This window comes from Podarcis bocagei (genome assembly GCF_964188305.1).
Source record: "Podarcis bocagei genome assembly, chromosome: 6".
NCBI lineage: Eukaryota > Metazoa > Chordata > Lepidosauria > Squamata > Lacertidae > Podarcis > Podarcis bocagei.
Window position 1 is genome coordinate 87778818 of NC_138130.1, and position 20169 is coordinate 87798986.

Sequence of the window (20169 nt, forward strand, 5' to 3'; positions counted from 1 at the left end):
GAAATGATGGAGGGTGCAAGGAGAAGGGGACGACAGAGGACGAGATGGTTGGACAGTGTTCTCGAAGCTACCAGCATGAGTTTGACCAAATTGCAGGAGGCAGTGGAAGACAGGAGTGCCTGGCATGCTCTGGTCCATGGGGTCACGAAGAGTCGGACACGACTAAACGACTACACAAAAACAACAACCCCTTATTATCCTGTATTTTGTTTTGTTTCACCAAACGACTCTGATCTTGACAAAAGTCTTTTGGAGACATTCAGTTCATAGATGTGCTATAGGATTGTGACCACATTGGCCAGCCATTGCCTGACATATATATGTTGGATATCATGCTTGCATAGGAGCCTACCTGCATAGACTCTGTGTAAACAATGGCCCATCCCATTCACCAACCTGTTCTCACAGTGGCTGCCCTGATACCTGCAGGAAGCCCAAGCAAGACATGAGTGAAACAGCACCCCACTCACCTCCGATTCCCAGCAACTAGTGTTAGGAGGCATGATGACTCTGACAATGGAAGTAGAACATGGCCCTCATGGCCAGTCATGTCTTTAATGTGGTCTGTGATTGGTGCTGAGGGAGTCTCAGACATGTATGGATCATAAAGTGTCTCTGGGAGGCTTTCACCTGTTAGGAAAGAGAACACCAACTCCACACCATGCTTCTCCTTCCAGGAGAGGAAAAGCAATGCTCCTGAAGTGATCAAGGCACTCTGCCATCTCCGTCTTGCTTTAAATGTTTCTGAAGACAGTAGATACTTGACCACCATTGGTCTTTAGCCCTTACGTTGTACAGGCCTACAGACCCTCCAAGTGTCCTATTTTCCAGGGATTTATAGAAGCTGTCCCGGTTTCTGATGTGATCCCGGAATGTCCCGCTTCACCTTAGAATGTCACTGGAGAAGTGTTGGAGGGTATGGAGTTATGTGCCAAGCCAAGGATATAAGTTACTATACAGTGGTACCTCGGGTTAAGAACTTAATTCGTTCTGGAGGTCCGTTCTTAACCTGAAACTGTTCTTAACCTGAGGTGTGCTTTTGCTAATGGGGCCTCCCCCTGCCGCCAGCACGCGATTTCCTTTCACATCCTGGGACAAAGTTCGCAACCAGGAGCAGCTACTTCCGGGTTATCGTCATTCGTAACCAGAAGGTACCACTGTACAATCTTTAGAATACATCTGAAGGTAGCCCTGTATAGGGATGTTTTTTAAATGTTTAATGAGGGCTTTATATGTTGGAAGCCATCCAGAGTGACTGGAACAACCCAGCCAGATGGGTGGGGTATAAATAATAAAATAATTATAATTATTATGGAACAGGGTGTCCCTATTTTCATCAGACAAATGTTGGAGAGTATAGGCCTAGCCCCTGTCAGCCAGTAGGACAAGTTCCCATAGCAAGTCACCATGAGACACTGTAATTAGGAAGGGGTGAACATGCATGTGTGAATGAAGCATACTGGGTGCTTTTCGAATCACCTCCAATGCAACACATCCCAATGGGGTCACTTTACACATTCAAGTATGAATCTCCATGTATTGAATAGCAAATTGAGGAGAAACGCATGTAGGAACCATAATGATCAAAGAGATGTACTCAGACCAAAGAGAGTTAAGTGTGATTAAAGTTCCAATGAAATCAGGAGGATGCAAGTGTTATCTGAATTGTACTCACAGGGATTGATTTGGCCTTAACAGCCACATTTCTGCTCTGTACATTATGTTATGCCATAGTATGTAAAACTCACACAATAGTAGGTAACAGCTGCAGAAGATAAATTAATCAGGTGGGACATTCTTGAAATAACATCAGCCTGCTATGATGGGTTTACAAGCTAAACAGAGGTTGCTGTCTGCATTCGGATTTGGTTTTTTATGGGGGTTGGAGCAAAAAAAGGTGAAAGTACAGGGACATTGCACCTTGGAGTCTTTCCAAAGTACGTGGAATGCACACTGAACATTCACATTTCATGTGAATTCCCTGTGTCCTTACCAATCTCCCATCCATCTATCATTAATGAAAAGTATTTGTCAAGACTTTAAACAAAAATTGAACAGTGGAATCTCGTATCTCTAGGGTTTGGAAGGAGACGCCAGTAAATAACTGTAATCCTCCATGTACTCCTCTTTGAAGGGTTCTGGGCCATCTGCCAGTAAATTCAGAATGCATTGACTGCTGAATACAGATATCACACACATGCTCGCTCATGGCAAATGCACATTCTGGGTTCTGAAAAGATCCCTTTGTACAATGGTTAATCATCACTCCAAGGCTGTTGTTTTCAAATGTTCCTCCTTTGGCGAACACGTTCCATTACGGCATATCTGTTGAGCAACTCCTCTGTGTTGCACTGGGTTCTGGGGCAAGTTCATAGGTGCACAGTTAGCCTGTGCAGACCCACTTAGCCAGGTTCGTTGTTCCACAGCATCATATGCATGAACTAAGAAGTGTAGCATTCAACAAATGTAGAGTCTGTGTACCTGTGTAAACAATAGTTGAGCTACGTTCTTGCAGTCATTCACATGTAGCATTCAATGAGTGTAGAATCAGTATACCTGTGTACAGGTGTGTCCCCCAAACACTTATTAGGAGGGGCCATGTGAGGCCCCCGCACACATAAGGGAAATTTCACAAAGTGGGGCGCACTCTCTTAAAAGCCTCCAATTCCTATTTCCCACACTCTCTCCCGCTCTCTCTTCACACAACTCTCTCTTCAACTAGAGTTGAAGCTCTGGTGTTGACTGGAGACTGGAGACTCTGTGGGAAAGTGACTGCTGCTACTTCACTGCCCCACATGACAGCTGTTGGGCGGGGAGGCTGAGCAGCCTAGACAAAGTCCCACTGCACCTCAGATCTCTTGGGAGCTTCCTCCACCCTCACTCACATCCTCTTTGGGCTCCAGGGAGAGTCTCCTCATGAGACACAAGGACTCTGCAGCTCTTTCCCACCATTTCCTGGTATTATTCTATTGATTGATTGATTTCCTGGTGTCGCGCATATGCGTTATCGTGCGCGAGTAGAACATGCGCAAGTCAGGAGAGGCCTGTAATAATAATAATAATAATTTATTATTTATACCCCGCCCATCTGGCTGGGCCTCCCCAGCCACTCTGGGCGGCTTCCATAAAAACCAAAAATACAATAAAATATCACACGTTAAAAACTTCCCTGAACAGGGCTGCCTTAAGATGTCTCCTGAATGTCAGGTAGTTGTTTATCGCTTTGACATCTGCTGGAAGGGCGTTCCACAGGGCGGGCGCCACTACCGAGAAGGCCCTCTGCCTGGTTCCCTGTAGCTTTGCTTCTCGCAATGAGGGAACCGCCAGAAGGCCCTCGGCGCTGGACCTCAGCGTCCGGGCAGAATGATGGGGGTGGAGACGCTCCTTCAGGTATACTGGACCGAGGCCGTTTAGGGCTTTAAAGGTCAGCACCAACACTTTGAATTGTGCTCGGAAACGTACTGGGAGCCAATGCAGGTCTTTCAAGACCGGTGTTATATGGTCTCGGCGGCCGCTCCCAGTCACCAGTCTAGCTGCCGCATTCTGGATTAGTTGTAGTTTCCGAGTCACCTTCAAAGGTAGCCCCACGTAGAGTGCATTGCAGTAGTCCAAGCGGGAGATAACCAGAGCATGCACCACTCTGGCGAGACAGTCCGCAGGCATATAGGGTCTCAGCCTACGTACCAGATGGAGCTGGTAAACAGCTGCCCTGGACACAGATTTGACCTGTGCCTCCATGGACAGCTGTGAGTCCAAAATGACTCCCAGGCTGCGCACCTGGTCCTTCAGGGGCACAGTTACCCCATTCAGGACCAGGGAATCCTCCACACCTGCCCGCCTCCTGTCCCCCAAAAACAGTACTTCTGTCTTGTCAGGATTCAACCTCAATCTGTTAGCCGCCATCCATCCTCCAACCGCCTCCAGACACTCACACAGGACCTTCACCGCCTTCACTGGTTCTGATTTAAAAGAGAGGTAGAGCTGGGTATCATCCGCATACTGATGAACACCCAGCCCAAACCTCCTGATGATCTCTCCCAGCGGCCGCATGTAGATGTTGAAAAGCATGGGGGAGAGGACAGAACCCTGAGGCACCCCACAAGTGAGAGCCCAGGGGTCTGAACACTCATCCCCCACCACCACTTTCTGAACACGGCCCAGGAGGAAGGAGCGGAACCACTGTATAACAGTGCCCCCAGCTCCCAGCCCCTCAAGACGGTCCAGAAGGATGCTATGGTCGATGGTATCGAACGCCGCTGAGAGATCCAGCAGAACTAGGAAACAGCTCTCACCTTTGTCCCTAGCCCGCCGGAGATCATCAACCAGTGCGACCAAGGCAGTTTCAGTCCCATGATGAGGCCTGAATCCCGACTGGAAGGGATCCAAATGGTCCGCTTCTTCCAGGCGTGCCTGGAGTTGTTCGGCAACCACTCGCTCAATCACACAATAGATGACCTTTGCAAATCAACAAGTGTATATCCTTTCACACTTGTACACTTGTGCAAAGGCAGCTTGCACCTGTGTTCAGTGTAACATGTAAACACCCAAGACAATACCCAACATTCCCCTGTAGCTGTACATTTTGACAGAAAGTTGATTTTTGGAGAAAGAACATAAGGGCATGTGATGAGCCATGCTGGATCTGACCACAGACCCATCTAGTCAAGCATCCTGTTCTCACATTAGGAAGTACACAATCATCAGCAGACCTCTTCCAGCCCATGATTCCCATCAACCAGCATTCAGAAACATATTGCCACCAAAAGTGAAGGTAGACCTTATGGCAAGTTATCACTGATGACCGTAACATTCAGGAATTTCTCTATTCCTCTTTTCAAGCTATCAAGCAACAATCTGGGTGCAGCCAGAGAAACACATATGCATTACATAAAAAATCCATCATATTTTTGAAACTGCAAAGGAAAGTACAAAAACTATGGAATAAAGTTTAGAGGGAGAAAATGAGAAACAAAGCATTTCATTCTCTAGATCCAAGAATATTATGGCTGTGGAATAACTACCCATTAAACTAGAAAGTTTCTCACTTGCATCTGCATGTGAGTATGTAGCCAGAGAGATGGTACTTCTCATGTGGGTGTGCAATGTGTGAAGCAGCCCATAATAATAGCAAAAAGGACACACATGTGCACTGTGTGGTAAGCTGTTGCAGGTCACACGCAGAGACAGCTCTGTGGCATAAATCCTTTCTTTTTAAAAAATTAAATTGTCAGAAGAGTTGTGCAAAGGCAGATTCATCACTGGCTCGATTCCATTGATTTCAGCAGAGATGCACCCCTTTATGACAGCAGTAATTTCATCGTGCTTAGACTACTTGACCTTCCTCTTTTGAGGTAATTGGCATGCCAGCTTGTATGAGCCACAGCCCTCGCTTCATGTGACTGGTTATAATTCCACTGACAATCCCAGCCATCTTGAACTTTCACTTTAAGAAGCAATCTTTGTGTCAGAGACACTTCATCTTGAATTTACGGTCCAACTGAAGGACATTGCACATACATGAACACACACGCACATTTTTTCAGCTGGCACAAGCGGGGGGCAATATCCTAAAAAGAACACATTGAGATTTGCTCTAGATGTGGGATGTAATCTACTGGGAGCAGTCAAATACAACATTCCTTGTTTTCCTAGAGTCGACATGCAAGGGGATGTTGGTCCAGCCAATCGAAACTTCCTGTTCCTCCTGGCCTGGAGCACCTTTCCTTGCATGTGACTAGTGGGTGGGCGTGACCTATCCAGACCTGATAAAAGGACAAGGCATGCTGCCACTCTCTCTCTTTTCCATCTTCCTTTCATCCTGTGAACTGTTGGACTGCTAGCCTGCAGTCACTAGGTAAATCTACCTTATGGGGTAAACCTGTTTGTATATGTTTGAAACTTTAAGCCTAAAGCCTGTCTTCAGGCATCACACTGTGCTCTGCCTGATTGTGAGTAAACTTGCTTTTTGTTACTTATGAATAAGACTGTGGAGTCTTTATTCTTTAAGGAGGGATTCAAGGGGTCTTACGGGAAAATATTAGAACACCTTTCAATCTGAACAAGCCAGACTGAATTGCGTATTGTCTTAAGGAACTCAAACGAGTTTGCAACAAGTTTTCTGCTGTGTAAAGGGGAATGCACTCTGCTAAGTCAAGGAACTTGCTAGCGCAAGTTAGGAAGGATATTAATAAGCAATATATCCTCTCCTGCCACCCTGAACATTCCCACAGTAGAAAGCAGGACCCAAACCAATGGATTCAAGCTACAAAAAAGGAGGCTCTGACTAAGCTTCAGGAAGAACTTTCTGGAAGTTAGAGTGGTTCGACAGTGGAACAGACTCCCTCAGAAGATGGTGGACTCTCCTTCCTTGGAGGTTTTTAAGCAGAGGTTGGATGGCCATGTGTCATGGATGCTTTAGTTGAGATTCCTACATTGCAGGGGGTTGAACTACAGGTATATGAGCCTCAGGGTCTTGTACAGTTCTACAGTTCTATGATTCTATGATTCATTTACTCTTAGCAAACTCATTTTAGTTAAGCTTTTAAAAACAGCTTTCTTGACACCATAGCACTGCTTGGAATCTATGGTTGCAGTTTTGTCTCTATTACCAGTGAGTAAACTCCCATCTCATTGAATCATGGGCCCTGATTTTCCAATTCCATGCTTTCTTGGAGATCATTCAGAGAAGACTTGGGTTCCTTCTAAGGTTTCTCCATGCGAGGAAAAATAAAACTGGAAGGGAAAGGGAGAGAAAGGAAACCTATGGCCCTCCAAATGTTGTTGGGTTCTAATGTCGGAGCCTCCATACGACCGAGCTGTAATGGCCACACCTCCGGCCGTATCTTCAGAACCCCATCCAGGCTCTCCTCCGATGGTGATTAATGACCTAAGCCTTTGAATGAGACTTCAGGCATGCTCTCCATTGCGCAGAATACTCAGACAGCAGCAGAAGGAGCCAAAAATATGTGCTACATTGCTACTTTATTTCTAACTACACAAGACAGAAAAGAATATGTGTCTGCTCTCTGTGAGAGACAGAAACAACAGGAAACAGAAACAGGAAACCAGTAACTTCAACGTCCGTCTCCTGTGAGACTTCCAACAGTCTGGAATGTCTTGTGGACATTCTGGAACACAGTCTTGTGACTCCAAAAACTGCACAGTGGCATAACAGAAACCTAACATCCAACTCCCATCAGCCCCAGCCAGCATCATCAATGGACAGAGGTGATGGGAGCCGTAGTCCAACAACAACAACTGGAGGGCTATGGGTCCCCTCCTCTGGGTTGAAGCCTAGTGCTTGAGATTGAGTGGACAGGTGCTGGATCCAGACAAGGTGGTGGTGATACTGGGTGCTTCTGAATCTGTTTTGATCTGGGTAAGCAGATAGCAATGATGGCTGACATGGGGAGTGATGGAAAGAGGAGATATGGCCGCACTTAGGGAAAAACTTGGGGGAAGCTGCTTGGAAAGCACTGTTCTTCCTTTTAAGTGGGATTAGCTTGAAGGGTCAGGCCTGAGATGCAGTAGCTCTGAAAAATAACAACAGAGCACTAAGTTTCATCTGTTTGGGAGAAGAAATCAATAGCTTTCTATTCTCCTCACGGTTTGCTATGTACACTAGGGTGACTTTGCTTTCAGTGCTTGAGTGCACTGGTAACTCCCATTGATTTTGTGGTTAGATCTCGAGCAATACATACTTCTTTGTAGAGATTTTGGCACTTTGGGGGAAACAGGGGTGAATGTTCTTAGTGAGATATGCATAGGGAATTGCTACATGTTGTAATGTCATGCCTAGACCGCTGCAAATCCTATTTAGCTTCCTTCCTTCCACCACCCACGCACATCCCCGCAAAGAGCACGTTTCTGAAAATCCACTAGGAATTGCCTCCATACCTTTAAGGCTATCTTGTAGCCTTATGGTCTAGAAACTTGGTGTTTTTTATTTTTTAAGGACAAAAACGGAGTTCCTTGGGATACTGTATTCTGTACTGGATGCCAGTAACACACAGTGCAATTGCAGAGGGGAATATGCAGTTCCATTTTTTATTTGGCAAATGTACTTTCCCCCCCCCCCCACTTTTCCTGCAGCAAACCAATGAAGTGCAAGCAACATACACACATCTCCACACATCTAGGAATCCTAATTGGGTCAGGGTCCCCATTGGATTCCAACTCCCATCAGTTCTAGTCGTTGTGGGAGGATGGAAGTTTTAGTTCAACAACATTTGGAGGGCCACCAGTTCCTAACCCCTCCCTCTGTTTGCTAGTTCTCTCCCTATCCCACCCTTTGCAAGCAAACCCTCCTCCAACCTTACTTTTCAGTGAATGGAGGAAGGCCTTGGTTCCCCAACCAACAAATGCAAGCTCAGGACCATCATTGCCTGCTAGGAAAATCACAGATGTCATGATTCCTTCAGGAAATGGTGGTTTTGAGGAATCCCGGAGCCACCATTTCCTACTGGGAGTTGGCCTGCTACCATACAGTGCAGTCACCTTCAGCACATGTACTTCACCTCAGCAAAATGTCTTCAGCCAGCCCCCTTTGATGGATGGAGGCATTTGATCCTTGCATAATTCCAGTATGAAAGGACATGATCCACACCTCATGGACAATGCACAAAGCAGAATTTATATACAGTTGATTTTGCACTTTTCCGAATGTTCTTAGCAGCCGTTTTAAAATATGTATCTTGAATGAATGCATTTAAATATGTATTTAGAGATAAAACAGATATTAAATGCATATCCTGAGATAAAATGCACATGTAAATAAGTACTTTGAGAGACATCGCCTATTTGAATATATATTTGCCTTAAAATATGTTCATTAAGAGAAATCACACCTTTACATAATTATTTTGAGAAAAATGTACCTTGAGAAACATTCTTTGAGGTAAATCACACCTTTTGATACATATTTTGAGAAAAAGACACATTTAAACAGTATTAAAATATACATTAAAATATGTATTTAAATACTACTTGAGAAGATTTATAAAAAGGGGTTGCTTAAAGCAGAAATGGATATTATGGGTAAAAGCATGCAAAAGTGACACAAACCACAAATTCATCCATGCATACCGATAATGGGGATGGGTGGAATGCACTTTGCATGGCCTTTGTGTTATGGGCAGCAGGTAAAAACACATTTGAGCATTTGGAAGAAGAAGAAGAAGAAGAAGAAGAAGAAGAAGAAGAAGAAGAAGAAGAAGAAGAAGAAGAGTAATTGTTTATAATTTATTCCCCGCCCATCTGGCTGGGTTTCCCCAGCCACTCTGGGTGGCTCCCAACATCATCATCATCATCATCATCATAAAGTGATAAAACATCAAACATTTAAAACTTCCCTAAACAGGACTACCTTCAGGTGTCTTCTAAAAGTCAGATAGTTGTTTATTTTCTTGACATCTGATGGGAGGGCATTCCACAGGGTTGGTGCCACTACCAAGGAGGCTCTCTGCCTGGTTCCCTGTAACCTCACTTCTCGCAGTGAGGGAACCACCAGAAGGCCCTCAGAACTGGACATCAGTGTCCAGGCTGAACAGGCTAGTATTGTTTGATATAAGCAAGCAAGCAAAACCTGGGTGCAATGGTGAATTATACACGTGGAAGCATGCTGCCAGTTCTAAGATTTTATTAGCTTTATGGGTGTTGTGATTTTGAGGTTTGTACCACCTGTTCCTTTTGGTTTTAGAGCTATATATATATTAGGAATTGCAATTTGTATTGTGTCCCCCCTCCCCGCCTGCCGCGAGACCTTATGAGGAAGGACAGGTTAGAAATGTATTAAACAAATATGTTTTCTTTACAAATGCCATCTCTCTCTCCTTTTCCATTTCAGTTGACTTGGATAGGTTGAATGACGATGTGAAGCGATACAGCTGCACTCCAAGGAATTATTCTGTCAACATAAGGGAAGAACTGAAGCAAACCAACGTTGTTTTCTTTCCACGCTGCCTTCTGGTCCAGCGCTGTGGGGGGAATTGTGGCTGTGGGTTCAACAACTGGAAATCTTGCACGTGCACAGCAGGAAAATTGGTGAAAAAATATCATGAGGTACATCGGTCTTTACTTACATCTATAGTCTTCTAGGCTCAAGATAATCTGTGTTTTAAAAACAAGATGTTTACTTTCTCCTTAGTAACACGATTTAGTTATTAATTTATTATTTTTAGTTTTTATTATTATTCTTTACAAGAATATATGAAGGTATTTAATGCAATCTACTACAACAGTGCAGCAGCAATTATCATTACTGCTTTACAATTTCTAAAATAAACATACAGTGGTACCTTGGAAGTCGAATGGAAGTCCGTTTGACTTCAAAAATGTTCGGAAACCAAGGCACGGTTTCTGATTGGCTGCAGGAAGCTCCTGTAGCCAATCAGAAGCTGCGGAAGTTGCATTGGGTGTTTGGGTTCCAAAGAACATTGGCAAACCAGAACACTCACTTCTGGGTTTGCGGCATTCGGGAGCCAAAACGTTCAACTCGCAAGGTGTCCAGGATCCAAGGTACGACTGTAATTTTAATATTTCTAATAAATCATTACACAATCAATCATTTAAATAAAGTTAAATATTCCTACAAACCATAACAAAATGGGGGGGGGGGAGCATGGCAATGAACATTTTCCAGCTCAATTATTTCCTCTCCCTACTCTTCAGCTTCTCCCAATAGAGGATATCGATAGTTCAAAATGCAAGACCCAGGAAGGTGATTTATTGAGCATCTACAGGAGAGATGTGGTCTCAGTGTTTAAACTACTCCAATGACAAAAACACACCCTATATTCTTCTCCCCCCCTTTTAAAAAAACCCTTTATTTCATGCAAAACAGTGAACATTAAGGAACAAACCAAAGCAGAACAAACCCAACCTATGATTAATCATTACACGTCAACTGGGCGGTGGTGAAGGAGGGATGGAGGGCAGAAAGAGAGAGAGGAGGGGGTGGTAGAGAGAGAGGCAATGGGGTGGCCCCACATACTTCTGCCGCTATTCCAACCCACTGCTGTTTTGTGGCTCCCAACAGATTATCCCCAAGGGAATGCAGCCTTCAGTGGAAATAAGTTGCCCGCCTCTGCACTAATGGATATTGCAGGCCTTATTCCCCGGTTTGATTCAGCAGCCAGGTTGCACTCATGTGGCCCTAGGTTTCAGGATTTTTTTCTTTTTGAAATAAAGGTAAAGGGACCCCTGACCATTAAGTCCAGTCATGGCCGACTCTGGGGTTGCAGCGCTCACCTTGCTTTATTGACCGAGGGAGCCGGCGTACAGCTTCCGGGTCATGTGGCCAGCCAGAGCAGCACACAGAAACACCGTTTACCTTCCCGCCGGAGCGGTACCTATTTATCTACTTGCAGTTTGATGTGCTTTCGAACTGCTAGGTTGGCAGGAGCAGGGACCGAGCAACTGGAGCTCACCCATTGCGGGGATTCGAACTGCCGACCTTCTGATCGGCAAGTCCTAGGCTCTGTGGTTTAACTCACCCGCGTCCCTTTTTGAAAAATGGCAACCCTAAAAATACCGATCTCACCAAGCAGCTGCTGAAAGGGATTCAGGGGCCTGAATTCAACTGCTCCCTGCTTCTTCTCCTTCCTTACTAAACATCTTATTGGTGGGATTTCAAAATTTATATAACACATGCTCTTAATTAAGAAAGTTAAACACCTGAGATCTCATCTCTATATGGGTTGACAGAACTGGGATGTGGAGGGGAGGCTTTTTTTTAGCAGCATTGTAAAATAGCTGCATCCTGAGTGTGATCAAATGAAAACAGGGCAGCTCTACTTCTGGGGGGATGCATATGCAGCACCCAGATATTAATCTAATGGTGGTGATTTATGGTGAATATTAAAGGTCCAGGATAACAGATTATTTGGCCACTGGGTAGGCATAATGGGGAGATACCTGAGTTCCACCGAGTGAGAAAACCTCTCTCTCTCTCTCTCTCTCTCTCTCTCTCTCTCTCTCTCTCTCTCTCTCTCTCTCTGTGTGTGTGTGTGTGTGTGGTGCAGGAGAGGAAATTTGCTCACCGAGTCCACCACAGGAATTGCTATTAATTCCTTCCATTCTTTTTATCTCGCAGACTGGAATTAATTAAGGACAATGTTCTAGCTTGAGCTTCGAATGACCTGGCTTTTGTAAATGTAAATGTAAATGTATCCTTTAGGGATGAATTAACCGTACAATGAACATAGATTTGGATATTAGAATTAATAGGCACTGTGAAGTTTAATCTATATTGGGTACATGAAAGACCAGAGTGATGTTAGTCCAGCACATTCTTCCCAGGAAAAATTCTTGATTTTTTCTGAATCCTAGGGCTAAGCATTCATCCCTAGCTTTGTTCCACATTTATCTAGCTATTTCCTCTGATTTAAAAAAAGGTACCAGCAAGGGCAAGAGGGGCTGCTGAGAGGAATTCCTGCCTTTTCTTTCTTGGGATCAATTCCAACACTGAGCAAGAGGCACAATGGGACAATTCTCAAGGGACATGTGCCACCTCTGAATGCATAGTGTGGCCAGACACTCTATCCTAGAAAAAAATTACCTATGCAAAGATAACTTATTAAGAGGCCTTCATACAGATGGGCAAATGTATTGCGTGTACAAAACGTTCAATGTTATACAGCAGAATATTTTATATAAGACATTTGTGTACTGCCCTTCAAAAATATTTCTCCTAGGGCAGTTCACAATCCAAAACTGTAAAAATATGCAGTGCAACGTGGATATAATTTGGAATGGAAGCCTAATCTGAACACTTTCTTTTGTCACTTTTTTATTTTCCAACCAATATTATCGGTTGTAACTTTGTATAGAGGTTTTCAAGTGTGCCCCACCATCAAGACCTCCATTACAGGGATGGGAATGCTTTGTCTGTCCAGATGTCATAGACTCTAATTCCCACCAGCCCCAGACAGCTTCTGAGTGCCAGTGGCTGGAAACCACAGGAGGGGAGATTTCTGTGGCACTCAGGTCCTGCTAGCATAGACATCTAGGTTGGTTATCGTGAGAACAGGATGCCGGACTGGATAGGCTATTGGTCTGATCTAGCACCACCTTCTTAAAGAGAAAATGGCTCCTTTTTTTCTCCTTTTTTTAGATGCATAGGTTAAAAAATATTGATTGGTTAAAAGCCGAGAAATTAATCATCAACTTAAAAAGAGAGAGGATTTTACTCAGCCTTTTCATTCTCAAGCATGTTTAGTGACCCCAGATTACTCCATAGTCACCTGAATTTCAAACAAGGTCAGGAAGTGAGATGCAGGTTGCATTAAAAGCCCAGAGCATTTATCACCTGAGGAAATGTGTCACAAACACAACCCCTTGATACCCTTCAATAAAGTTACAAGGCAGGAAGCTCAGACCTGCATCACATTCACCTGCCTTTCCCATATAGTCAATTCTATGAGAACTTTTATAAGGGCATCATAATCTTTTACATTCTTATAAACACTGTATCTGGCTCAACAGTTGCATTTTCCATCTAGTTTTTTATTAACAGGGCTCCGTATACAGGATTGATTCAATCTCTGATATATGAAGGGATGAGGGGAGGAATATTTTCTGCGGCACAGTTTTCTTTTCCTTCCCAATCCTCTGTCAAGCCCTATCCTTACTTCATACTTAATGTCCTACGGATGGTAAAGCCAATGTAAATGTTCAAAACAATTACATAGCAGAGTCCCTGAACTACTCTTTCCTCATATGAGGTCAGGAAAGAATTTTCTCTCTGTTTCCCCAGATTTCCCCAAGTTTTCTTGAGAGCTCGGGGGGGGGGGGAGAGAAGGGATGCAATGAAGCACTGTGAGTGCCACACTCTGTCTGCACAGAGGTCAAACAAGGGTAAATTGGCTCTGAGTCTGCATAATGGAGGGCACAGATCTGGGGTGCACTCAGATATCATATTAAACAACCTTAGCCTCCCCCCAAGCTTGTGCATCCCATTCTCCCATGTTCTCCTCTAGCACATACTCAAGAAAGAGACCAGAAACCACACTCAAGGTGAGCAGTGGAGAGGGAAGAGTGGACAAGCCCAGGGTTCACTGTAACTTGCACTTGTAAAGCTATTATGTGGTTCAAAGTTACATCTGTACATATCTAGGGTGTTCAAATAACATGTGTGTTGGGGACGATGTTGTTAGGATGCTCACAGCAAACAGGATTCATGAACAAACACATCAACGCTCCATGCTATGAGCATCTGCCCAAGCTTCACTAATCCCTCTAATAGCAAACTCTGGTTGTGATTGCCACCAGAAGTGGATCTCAAATAGGACCACTGAAAAACAACAGGCGATCCTAAAAAGAGCCTGCTATATCAGGCCAAAGGCCAGCCTAGTCCAGCATTCCTGTTCTCTGGACAGCCAGATGCCTGTGGAAAACGGGAGGAAACAAGAGGAAAGTATCAGTCTGCTCAGTGGACCTCTGAGGCTTACAGAAGTAAACAAAAACATTTGAAAGCCTAAGGGGGCAAATGAGGACTGAGCATCTTCAGTAGCCTCGAAATGTTGATAGTCCATTGAAAAGGAAAATGGAAAACTGGGAAGGTAATGTTGGGAAAACGCCCTGGGGTGCCCCTGCAGTCCCCAAACTCCGAGCATCCTCCAGTATGCGCAGCTCTGGAAAAGGCATTCCCCTTCTTCTCCAGTGCACTTCAGCGACATATACCAACTGGTATATGCACACTAATCTTCTGGCGTAACACAGCAAGAAGAATGAGACATTGTAAAGCTAATCTACGTATTTATTTACACACTACATACAGACAAAGGAATCATTGCGTCCCTTCTCTCCAGCTCCGAGAGAACAGACAGGACAAAAGCAAAAGCAAAAGTACAGTACAATAGATAATACAGTGGAAGAGACAAGACTGCCTTGCGTTCCCACGCTCTTCCCAGACAGGTATGTGATTTACACCAATCTCATCTGCAGCATCAGAGGCGTGAAATACTAACAGGTAGGGTAGGATATTCTGCATCAGCCTCTAGCAATTTATAGTATCCTGAAAGATGACACCTGGCTAGCTGGCTGGCTGGCTGGAACCCTGAACAGGAGCACTCATGTTAGGAGGTGAGAAGGATACGCTGCAACCTTTTGCTGCAGGTCCCAGTTGTGTTTCCTGTTGAAGAATAGGCTCCATATTAGATAGCTTCCTTTCAGTAGGCTTGCATATTTGAGCAAGCCTCGTGCCTGCAACATGCAAATGTGAGCTTTTATTTTAAATACACAGAGTTCCCTTTAATATACCGTGACTGTGGCAGGCGACCTTGCCTGTTTCATCCTTTCAGGTCTGCTGAATAAACCTGAGCCTAAGACTATTAGATGGAAGCTTGGATTGAAATGTTAAGCATCAGTCCCTTGATCACTTAGTAAAGCCGCCCAATTTCTGTGTTGTTCAAACACTGCTTTCCGGCCTTGGATGGGAAAGTGCCTGCCAATTCATTTCTCTCCCGTTATCAGCAAAGTGCATATACTGCGCTCATGTTTCTTAACAGAAAATACAGAGAAGACAAAATCCCTAAACTGTCAGGAGGTCTGCTGGCTTAAATGCTGGGCAGATCCTCATCCCTTTGCATGTGCTTTCATTCGAAAAGGCCATGTTCACTGAACAATGCTGGTGAATTTCAAAGTGCATTTTACATTAATTAGATTTTGAGAAAGGGCTTGGAGCACGATCCATTTTCTCCACTCAAAAAGCTGCATGTGGAAGAGGTGGTGTCTATAGAGCAAGGGTGGAGAAGCTTTTTCAAGCCAAGGGCCACATTTGATCTTTGAGAGCCAGTGTGGTGTAGTGGTTAAGAGTGGTGGATTTGTAATCTGGTGAACTGGGTTTGCTTCCCCGCTCCTCCACATGCAGCTGCTGGGTGACCTTGGGCCAGTCACACTTCTCTGCAGTCTCTCAGCCTCACTCACCTCACAGAGTGTTTGTTGTGGGGAGGAAGGGAAAAGGAGATTGTTAGCTGCTTTGAGACTCCTTAGGGTAGTGATAAAGTGGGATATCAAATCCAAACTCCTCCTCCTCCTCCGCCTCCTCCTCCTCCTCTTCTTCTTCTTCTTCAACCTGTCAGGACCCACAGGCTAACGCTGGGAGGTGCCAGATGCAAAAGTGGGTGCAACAATCAATGTATATTCTACCTGAAGACATCTACACACATACACATAAACACACGCCTCTATTCTTCGTCCAGACAAGCAAGGGGCATCATCAGAGTTCATAGACAACTTCAAGCCAGGCAAAAACATTTAAGGAGGCATGGTGAAGAGTATTGCTGGGGGAGAGTTCCAAGGACTGGCCAGAGAGGCCTGGAGAGCTGTATTTTGCTTCTGGGCCTAAAGCTCCCCAGCCGTGCTATATAGCATGTATCCCTGCATGCATTGCACCAAGTGTACTCCAAGGTACCTATCTTTTTTAAAAAATATATTTTTTTTATTGATTTTACAGAATTTTTATGAACAATACAAACAAATAAAGAAACAAACAAACATGTATAATTTCATATCCTTTTTTTCATAAACCTCACTTCTCGGACTCCCCCAAACCTCCCCTTTCTACATCCCAATTTCCAAAATTATTTCAGCAAATCCTAAACTTAATTTTATCAAATGTGTTCCTTCTTTATTCTTTTCTTTTACTTAATCTTTTGTCGCTGTAATCTCCTTTTCTTTCTAAAAACCTCGACATTTTAGCATTCATCAATTTTGTAATATTTCTTAAGATAGATTTTAAATTTCTTCCAATCTTCATCCACCGTCTCTTTCCCCTGGTCACGGATTCTGCCAGTCATTTCAGCCAGTGTCATATAGTCTATCACCTTCATCTGCCATTCTTCCAAGGTGGGTAGATCTTGTGTCTTCCAATACTTTGCGATGAGTATTCTTGCTGCTGTCGTAGCATACATAAAAAAAGTTCTGTCTTTCTTTGGCACCAATTGGCCGACAATGCCCAAGAGAAAGGCCTCTGGTTTCTTAGGGAAGGTACATTTAAGTACTTTTTTCATTTCATTATATATCATTTCCCAGAAAGCCTTAATCTTCGGGCACGTCCACCAAAGGTGATAGAAAGTACCTTCAGTTTCTTTACACTTCCAACACTTATTGTCAGGCAAATGATAGATTTTTGCTAGCTTGACTGGGGTCATGTACCACCTATAAATCATTTTCATAATATTTTCCTTTAAGGCATTACATGCCGTAAATTTTATACCGGTGGTCCATAACCATTCCCAGTCCGCAAACATAATATTATGACCAATGTCCTGTGCCCACTTAATCATAGCTGATTTAACTGTTTCATCTTGTGTATTCCATTTCAGCAACAAGTTATACATTCTTGACAAATTCCTAGTATTGGGTTCTAACAGTTCAGTTTCTAATTTTGATTTCTCCACCTGGGAGCCAATTTTCCTGTCTTCCAAGGCACCTATCACCTTGGATATGTGGGAACTCCAGGGCTCTGGTACACAGGCGTCCTATGCAATTGCCTACAAGGGGCAAGATGGTCAGTGCGTATTACAACAATCCTGCACCATTTACTTTAGGTTACCAGTTTGTTTCTGAGTCCGATTTAGAGTGCTGGTATTGACCCTTAAGCAACTGAGAGGCAGGATATTGAAGGTCTGCCTCTGCCTCCAAGAACCTTCCCAAGCATTAAGATCTGCTTTATATGCCCTGCTCTTTGGCCTGCCACTGGCTCGGTGTTAAATTGGTTCAATTTCCATATTGGGATTTGACTGCAGGCCAGAACCAAACCAGGTAGCTACGAAAGCACTTCAGACCAAATAGGACTGTTTCTGAAGAGCCAGATTGGGGTATAAACCAAATGTTGTCGTTGGTACACACTCCTGATTTATACCCTGTCGTATACTTCAAGGTGGCTTTCAAAATAGTGATGCAATAAAACCACAGTATTATACAGAAAGAAGAATTGGGTGGGGGGTGGGAAGCTGAAGTAAGAGACATCATTAAAAAAAACCCCGAAAGATAAAATTCAGCATCTGAAGGTCAATAGCCTTCCTATATAGGAAGGTTTTAACACCTTGATGCAACACAAGCAAGAAGAGTGCTGTCCCGTGTTCTTCCAGCTTAGGGTCACATGGGGGGCTCAGCTGGTGCTCATAGGACAGAGGCCACATCCCAAAGAGGAGAATCACAGCAAGGCTAGCTTGGAAGTTCAGTCAAATCTAGTAAGGCACTGCCAGATCAGATGCAGAGTAGCAGGGCAAAAAGGCAGCTTGTCAGCACCATGGAGAGCTCACAGTTGTTTAGTTGTTTAGTTGTGTCCGACTCTTCATGACCCCATGGACCAGAGCACACCAGGCCCTCCTGTCTTCCACTGCCTCCCGCAGTTTGGTCAAACTCATGCTGGTAGCTTCAAGAACACTGTCCAACCATCTCGTCCTCTGTCGTCCCCTTCTCCTTGTGCCCTCCATATTTCCCAACATCAGGGTCTTTTCCAGGGAGTCTTCTCTTCTCATGAGGTGGCCAAAGTATTGGAGCCTCAGCTACAGGATCTGTCCTTCCAGTGAGCACTCAGGGCTGATTTCCTTCAGAATGGATAGGCTTGATCTTCTTGCAGTCCATGGGACTCTCTAGAGTCTCCTCCAACACCATAATTCATGTGTTGCCAAATACAAAACTTAACACAACATTGGTCAAGCCCACACCTTGACCATTCCCTTTCCTACCACATTGGCTGGGGAAGGGCCTTGCATGCACATTGTGAAAGGACCGTAGCTCAGTGATGTAGCATCTACCTTGCAAGTAAAACCTCCCAGGTTCAATCCCTGGAGTCTCCAGGTAGAGCTGGGGGAAACTGCTTCCCAAAAGCAACTGGCAGTCAGTGTAGACAATACTGAGTTAGATGGACCAATAGTCTGACTCCACATAAGGCAGCTTCCGGTGTTCCAGTGCCACTGACAAAACGTCTATTTTCTTTCCCAGGTGTTGAGGTTCATCCCTGAAGCAGGTCACATCAGGAGGAGGGGCAGAACCAAGAACAATATGGCGCTGATCGATATTCAACTGGAGCACCATGAGCGTTGCGATTGTGTCTGCAGTGCAAGGCCACCTCGATAAAAAGAGAGCATGCCACCCCGTTTGCAACTGAAAAGGACCTCTTTCCCTTGAGGGAGGAGCAGTCTGCAGAAGTTGGCCCAGTAGCCACTGAACTTTGCTAACAGCCTGGCTTGTAGCTGGTAGAGGCGCCCACAGCCTCCCAACTCCAAGTACTAAGTGCCATGACAGCTAATCATTAATAACACTGATTTATGGTATCTGACTTCAAATATGGGATTAAGCAGTAGAAAACAAGAGAAGCCAAAAGCTGAAATCTTCAGTGCATGCAGTGAGCATGATAGCAGAATTCTTTTGGCTGAATTTCCTAGTTGGCTTAAAAAAAAAGAATCAACCTACGTGTTACACAGTGAGTAGGCATGCAGGTATTCATATGCTGCTGCACACAGCCCTTTGCACACACAGCCTATTGACTTAAGCACACTTAAAATGTAAATAAGGAAAAATCTTATGGGCATACATGTATTCCAAATAGCTAATCCCAGTTTATAAATAGTCACCCAGTCCAGCATATGTACACCACGAAGAAACAGTTGCCCACACATGGATCTGACATAATGGATATACATTACAGAACATTAGTGCTATATGGGGGAGCAGGAGACCACATCCACCAATGTAAGATACATATCCATGCCCATTATTTCACATGCCTTGATATATCCATTGCAACACAGAGACCGCCAGAAGCAGAGTAAGCAATTGCTGCGGCCTGTGCATAGCCTTCTGCTTGCTCATAAAGTACTCTGGATTATGTTGAAGAGCTCCTCCTGATCCCTTCCAAATACAGGTTCAGATTCCCAAAAGACTATGATGAACAGAATCATATGCAATGCATGAAGTCTATTTTTGATTGGACTAACATACACCAGAGTGCCATGTGGTAGCCCAGAGCTGCTAGACATCTTAAGTTACATTTAGTGTAGGGATGAATGGTTTCTGCATTGTCGGGAACCGCACTTATTCTACAGATAGTGATCAGCATCCTTAAGGTGGTGCTTAGTGGAATCCTCCATGGTGTTTCTGAAGGAAGTTTGGGAATCTCCAGCTGTTTCTATTTGGTTCTAGAATATTGCTTCCCATCCC

General features: G+C 44.3%; 1 protein-coding gene across 1 annotated transcript in view; it reads left to right on the plus strand.

The window, feature by feature from the left end:
• The window catches only part of PDGFD (platelet derived growth factor D), a 140481-nt gene extending 121068 nt beyond the window's left edge, over nt 1-19413 (plus strand). Inside the window, exons 6-7 of the mRNA XM_081197696.1 lie at nt 9845-10059; nt 18952-19413. Coding sequence (XP_081053822.1) covers nt 9845-10059; nt 18952-19086 — 350 coding nt within the window. The 3' untranslated portion in view covers nt 19087-19413. The remainder of the gene's footprint in view (nt 1-9844; nt 10060-18951) is intronic.
• The last annotated feature ends 756 nt before the right edge of the window (nt 19414-20169 follow it).